The sequence below is a fragment of the Trypanosoma cruzi genome, genomic scaffold, assembly GCF_000209065.1.
Source record: "Trypanosoma cruzi strain CL Brener 1047053516743 genomic scaffold, whole genome shotgun sequence".
In the NCBI taxonomy this organism is placed as follows: domain Eukaryota; phylum Euglenozoa; class Kinetoplastea; order Trypanosomatida; family Trypanosomatidae; genus Trypanosoma; species Trypanosoma cruzi.
In genome coordinates, this window is record NW_001849432.1 from 31,956 (window position 1) to 38,646 (window position 6,691).

Here is a 6,691-nt window from a genome sequence, read left to right on the forward strand (position 1 = left end):
TAAACAGTGAACTCAAAGAGGAACTGACAGCTGAAGAAACTCCCGAACATTCACGTGCCACACGGAACCCAAATGAAGACAGTGAAACCAAAAACACAACTGATCAAGCTCTGAAGCCCGATGCTGGCGGTATTGACACTCTGGCGTCGGAGGATGCTAGCAGTCCCTCCATTGACGACGCGGCAACCAGTGAGGCGGCTGCCAACACTGCCCGTGTAGGATCCCCAACTGCATCCCTTAACAACACCGATGGAAAAAATGAGGGATTGGGCGACGGTGAGAGTCCCACTCCAAGTCCTTCAGCTGCAGAACCTGAAACTATTACAACGGCCTAACCGACCACTCATGATGTAAGCCACCCAAACAAAAACGGCACCGTAACCTTCACAGGAGAGAAGAATGCTCCAACAACTAACCCTAAGAGTGTAACGGAGGGCAAGGAAACCGCAGACGTTGAGAGTGACAGCAGCACCGCGGTCTCCCACACCATCTCTCCTCTTCTGCGTCTTCTTCTTGTTGTTGTTGCGTGTGCGGCTGCTGCTGTTGCGGTGGTGGCCGCGTGAGAGTGAGTGAGAGAGAGCCATGCACCGCCCGCACACACACTCTTCCTTCTCTCTCTGTGTGTGTGTCCCCTTGCATGGACTCTCGCCCTCACCTCACCCCACGAGGCACACACAATAATGTGCCCATTGTATATATGCATGCACACCCATGCAGGCCCGTTGGTGCTCTCTTTTGCACCACACGCACCGCTGCCGTCCTGCCTGGCTGCATGGGCGGAGCACCGTAACTGTTTTTGTTTTGTTTTTATTGCATTGAGTGGGCGACCTCTCTCTCTCTCCCTGTGTGTGTGTTTTGCTTTACGGGAGCAATGAGAGTGTGTGCGCTGGTCGTCCCACGCTTTTTTTGATTTTGTTTTATTGTTTTCTTGTGTTGTGGTTGGATGCACCCATTCCGCTGGCGGCGTATGTGTGTGTGTGATGATATGAGTAATTTGCGTGTTTGCCATCCGCTTCTTTCTGCCGTTGCTTTTTTAGGCTCTCTTTTGCCGCACAGCTGCTCTGCAAGTGTAGACTTCGACAGACACAAGCACATGCGCAAAATCTCTTTGTTGCGCACGCTGTGGAGTGGCGTTAGTGCTGAGAACGCACGCACAAGATTCCGGCTGTGGCGGCTATTGCGAGGAGGTCATGAGCCCGCAATGCGTGCCGGCGACGTGATACGGATGTTATGTTGGCGGCGTGCAGCAATTGAATGGTGTGGCATTGAGGGTGCCTGGGGCGAGTGTATATCGACTCTCTCCCAACAGCCGTACCTGCCGACGTGGCACAGCCGCTGTGCATCCGTTGACGGGGGATTTTCCGGCTGTGTGGGGTGATGTGCGGGTGTGTTGGAAGAGACAACAGTAATACGACTGGTTGCAGCGCGTGGGTGTTGCGAGGGGCGGTTGTGTTTTTGTGTTTGGGCATCGTTCAGTGTTTGCTGACGCGTGACGAATAACGAAACACGCACCTGCTGCTGCTCGTGGTAGTGGCCGTCGCTGTGTGTTCCCGGTGCAGTGTTCATCCATCTCCTGTTCCGTGTCTCTGTGTGCGTGAGTTGTTGTTGTTGGGAGTGACTGCGGCGGGGATGATGGTGCCACTCACTGTGCATGGGTGGCGGTGTTTACTGTTTCATCCTCTTTTATTAGCCTGTTTTCTCTCTATTTCTCTTTCAATCACACACGAAGAAGGAAAACAAGCGCTAAACGCTACTGTGAAATTCGAAGACACTGAAAGGACCAACAGCACGCACACACACACACACTTATTGATACGCTCTCACGTGTTGCTGCAGTCATGGCACCCCGCACACACAACCGTCGCCGCGTGACCGGATCCAGCGGAAGGAGGAGGGAAGGAGGAGAGAGTGAGCCGCAGAGGCCCAACATATCCCGGCATCACTTCTACTCTGCGCTGCTGTTCCTCTTTTTGGTGGTGTGCTGCGGCACTGGAGGGGCTGCATCCAGTGAGGTGACGGCGCCAGGTTCGGGAAATGCAAGGACGTATTTTGATTGGAGAGATGCGAAAGATGGGGAAACAGTGAGTTCGCTCCGTGTCCCCAGTCTTGTTGAGATGAACGGTGATGTGTTTGCCGTTGCCGAGGCGCAGTGCACGAGAAAAAAAGATACTGTTGAAGGCAGTTTTACTGGGATTGCCTCGGAACTCCTGACGTTGACTGGTGAACAAAAAAAAGAGTTGGATAAAACTAAACTGAAGACACAAGTACTGGAGGAATGTCCTTTTGAAGGTGGCAATTGTCCCTCCCAAACCGCTGCTAAGGAACGTGGTTCCCAAAGCGAAACGAAAGTACATGTGAGCCGGCCAACAACGGTTGTGGATGGAAGTGATATTTACATGCTTGCTGGGAACTACAGCAATAAAGGCGTCTCTGATGATCAGGCAGGTGACTGGGGACTTTTGCTGGTGAGTGGGAACGTCAGTACTGTTGACAGTAAAAAAAGAATTTATTGGAATGATACTTACGGTCTCCCGTGGAGTTATAAAGTCAAACAACACGAATCCTTAACGCAGCTGACTAACGGCGGTGGATCGGGTATTAAGATGAATGACGGCACGCTTGTGTTCCCTGTGGAGGCCACGAAGAAGGCAAATAATAAGGAGGATGAAGTAAAGACAACGACCGTTTCGCTAATCATTCACTCCTTGAAGGATATTGCGAGTTGGACACTGTCGAAGGGGATGTCTGACGGTGGCTGCAGTGATCCCTCCGTTGTGGAGTGGGAGAAGGACAAAAAACTCATGATGATGACTGCGTGTGATGATGGCCGCCGCAGGGTGTACGAGTCCGGTAACAAGGGGGATTCGTGGACGGAGGCAATTGGGACACTCTCGCGCGTGTGGGGCAACCCAAAGGAACGGATGAAACGTGTTGGGAGCGGGTTCATCACAGCGAATTTTGACGGTGTAGATAAGAAAAAAGTGATGCTTGTTACTCTGCCGGTGTATTGTAAGACTGAGAATGAAAACAATCGAAAAGGAAATGAAAAGGGCGTACTCCATCTTTGGTTGACGGACAGTACGCACATTTCTGATATTGGGCCGGTATCCGGAGAGGAAGAAGACGTTACCGCCAGCTCCCTGTTGTACAAAAGTGGTAAAAGTGGTGAAAATAAAAAGGAGGAGTTGATTGCACTGTACGAGAAGAAGAAGGGCGTTGAGGAAACATCATCCGGTATGGCCTCTGTGCTTCTGACTGCGCAGCTGCAGCGAGTTAAGAAGGTGCTGGCGACATGGAAGAAAGTGGACGAACGTGTTTCCAAGCTTTGTCCCACTGAGAGTGTTGGGAGGGATGCCTCAACTGGCACTGCATGCACTACTGATGTTAAGATCACGGATGGGCTGGTTGGCTTCTTGTCCGACAACTTCTCTGATAACACATGGAGGGACGAGTACCTCGGGGTGAACGCCACAGTGAAGGGGAATGATGGGGCAACAAAGACTTCCGATGGTGTGACGTTCACGTGGCGTAGCGCAGGGGCGGAGTGGCCTGTTGGCAAGCAAGGGGAGAATCAGCTGTACCACTTTGCGAACTACAACTTCACTCTTGTGGCGACGGTGTCCATCGACGGTGAGCCGACGGAGGGTAATATTCCATTGTTGGGTGTGAAGATGGCTGGCGATGAAAAAGAAAAAAAACTTATGGAGTTGTCATACGACAACGAAAAGAAGTGGCAGCTGCTGTGCGGCGGCGCACCGATTTCTGAGGAGCTCAGCAGCACTTTGGGGAAAAAGAGAACAGATCACGTGGTGCTTTTGATACGGAACGGCAGCCATGGCACCGCTTACGTCGATGGTCAGCGTGTGGGTGAGGATGCACAATGTCAATTGGATAATGCGGATTCGAAAGGGATCTCCCACTTCTACATTGGAGGGGATGGAGACAAGACACGGAACCAAGGAGACGTGTCTGTGACCGTGACGAACGTCCTGCTGTACAACCGCCCGTTGAGTTCCGAAGAGATTGGCGCCCTCAACCCGAATAAAGCTCCCACTACACCTCAGGTGCCTGAAAATGCCCAAGGAACCCTGTCACAGTCCTCTCCTGACGGGCAACCACCGCCGGATCTTAAATTGTTGAATGGAAATGAGGGTGTGGGCGGTGGCAGCACGTCCACATCAGCACCGTCCACTGTAACGACTTCCTTAGGAAAAGAGCAATCCACAATCCAGCTGTCGTCAGAAACATCTCCCGGTGGAACTAAAACTGTGGATGGCGGTTCTTCATCCAATGGTGACCAAACGGTGGAAGCAGAAGCTGGAGATACGGTGCCGGGAGATAGACCACCCCAAGCTCCTGCGGGCACTCCCGCCACAGCAGATGCAAACACTCCTACCGCTACTGGCAAGAGGAAAGTTGACCCCGCAGTGACAACTGGGGTGAGCGCGAGCTCTGGCGGGAATGAGGAGACGGCGGGAGGAGGGGATGCGCAGAAGGAAGAGGTGCAGTCACAGGACGGGGAATTAAATGCTACGGCACTCAACAGCAGCCTCGGAAATGTGTCGCAGGGGAATAACACCGATTCCGGCACTGTGAGTGAACGCAGGATGCTGCCATCGCTGCTGCTTCTGTTGGGACTGTGGGGGTTTGCGGCTCTGTGAGGCGTGACTGGCTGCCGCGTGGAACACTTGCGCCCTCCCCAGCACAGAATTACCCCATGGGAACAAATTTCTCTTATAAAACCTTTAATTTATTTTTCCGTATTTTAAATTAATTTTTTTGTTTGCTACTTTTTTTTTGTTCTTTTATGTGTTTTTAATCCTTTTATCTTTCATCCCCCATTCTTTTTTTCCTTTTTGCTTTTGGGGGCAATCACTATGGACTTTTCTTCTTTTCTACTCTTCCCTCTTTTAATTGTTTGTTGCTGCACTCTTCCTGTGAGGGGTGCCGTGTGTTTCCCGCCCAACTGCTCCACTCGCAAACCCACCGACACGCTCATGACGACGGCCCTGTGCGCCTCGCCTGCTGCACGCATGAGGAGGGGCCGCGACGAACGGCGCGCTGAGGGAGGGGTGAAGTGTGGGCGTGCGACGAGGGCCTGTGGGGCGGAGCACACATTTCTTTCCCTCTTGCTTTGTTTTCTTGCGGCCAGGGCTGGCAGACACCCGCAGCGCCACACCCTGCCGCCGTGTTTTTAAGATTTTTTGTTTTTTGCTTTTCGTGTTCATTTCACGCGCTGGCAGTCCCGTCAGCATTTCTCTCCCCTCCGATGATTTTTTTTTATTTTGCTGCGCTCACTCTCCCGATGGAGTGACGCGACTCCCGTCATGTCTGCGTGCTTCTCTCAGTCCCACACACACGAGTGACTGTGCTCTGCGGGCCGCACTCACACGCCGATGAGAGGGCTGAGGGGAGCAGCAACACGCAGATAACCCCATGAAATACAAACGATGTGCGGACACATGGAGGGTCGGACGGTTGAAACAAACGCAACCATCTTTTCAATTTTCTTCCGGGCAAAATATATACGGACAGTTTGGTGTGGCCACACGGCAGCCAGGCGATTTCTAAATTTGTGTGGAACAGTAATGGACGATTTCTTTTTTATTTATAATTATTTTGTGTGATGGGGTTTGTATAAGACGAAGGGGAACGTTTTTTTTTGTTTTAAAAATAAATCATGTGTGGATTGCCGCTTCTTGGGCTGCAGTGCAGTCATGAGTTTGAGCGGTCTTCTTGTTGCTGCTTTCGCCATGCGTCTTCGCTGTACATTTTTGTGCGTCTCTCCACACACTCTGCTCCCTCTTTTCTACTTCTTTGCTTTGTGTTTCTGCAGGCACACACAACCACACACACAAGATGCACATTGCAGTGGATTTGAATGCTCCTTTTGTAGTGCATGCTGGCAGTTGCGCGTGGCGGCTGTGCTGCATTTCCGTGTGCGTGACGGCTGCTGGGAGTGCTGGACATGTATCTGATGATGCGGATGCGGTGGTTGTGCCGGTGGATGTGTCGTGTGCTCCGAGTGACGGCAGCCTGAGCTATCGTGTGTGTGTGGATGTGTGTGGGCGTGGAAGAAGTGTTTCGCAGCCAGTGCTGAGGCTCAGTATGAGAATTACACTTTCAGTGGCTTTGGTGTGCGCATGCATGGCAGGAATGGTGAGCTGGGTGCTGTGTGCCATGTGGCCAGTGCGGTGCACACATGTCGCAACTGTGCTGTCAGCTGTGCAAGGAAAGAGGAAGGGGCCACCGTTGCCTTCACGATGAATGTGACGACACATAAATGCGCCGGCCCTTATGAATTGTGGTGGCGTCAATTTTTCCCGATGGAACCATCCATCCGCCTGCACGGAGCGGCGATGCTGACCGGACAGGTATCCGTCAGTTGCCGCCGCCCCGTGAAGGGAAGGATGACACAAAATCTGGTGGGACAACTGCGCCGCCAGTGAATGCTGAGCCGTCACGTCAGAACGAGGATTGGCGACAGTCTGCGGCGGCTGACGCTCCCAACACCGTCGATCCGAGTCCCGCATCCAACACGGCGACCAACATTTACGAGACGAAGCCTGAGTTCGCCTTTGTTCGGAACACAAAAGTGGATCCGACACCACCCGAAAGAAGGCCCACGCTCGTCACGGAGCCGAAGGAGGATCCCGTTGATGATGCGATGAGTGGTTCAATAAATGTTGAG

The 6,691-nt window shown here is 52.4% G+C and overlaps 2 protein-coding genes and 1 pseudogene across 2 annotated transcripts, besides 3 other annotated features; all 3 read left to right on the plus strand.

Annotated features, from left to right (window-relative positions):
• Window positions 1-563, plus strand: Tc00.1047053510419.11 (annotated as a pseudogene; the record flags this gene model as incomplete).
• Window positions 1-6,691: a sequence feature (areas not merged during assembly with more than two copies in the genome that could not be assigned to a particular haplotype).
• Window positions 1,839-4,661, plus strand: Tc00.1047053510419.20 (trans-sialidase, putative; the record flags this gene model as incomplete). Its single annotated transcript, XM_799707.1, has 1 exon — window positions 1,839-4,661. The coding sequence occupies one exon, from the start codon at window positions 1,839-1,841 to the stop codon at window positions 4,659-4,661; it is 2,823 nt and encodes a 940-aa protein (XP_804800.1).
• Window positions 4,775-4,864: a sequence feature (T-rich).
• Window positions 5,601-5,621: a sequence feature (AT_rich).
• On the plus strand, window positions 5,860-6,267 carry Tc00.1047053510419.30 (uncharacterized protein; the record flags this gene model as incomplete). The annotated part of the gene is made up of 1 exon (XM_799708.1): window positions 5,860-6,267. One exon carries the CDS (start codon window positions 5,860-5,862, stop codon window positions 6,265-6,267), a length of 408 nt encoding a protein of 135 aa, XP_804801.1.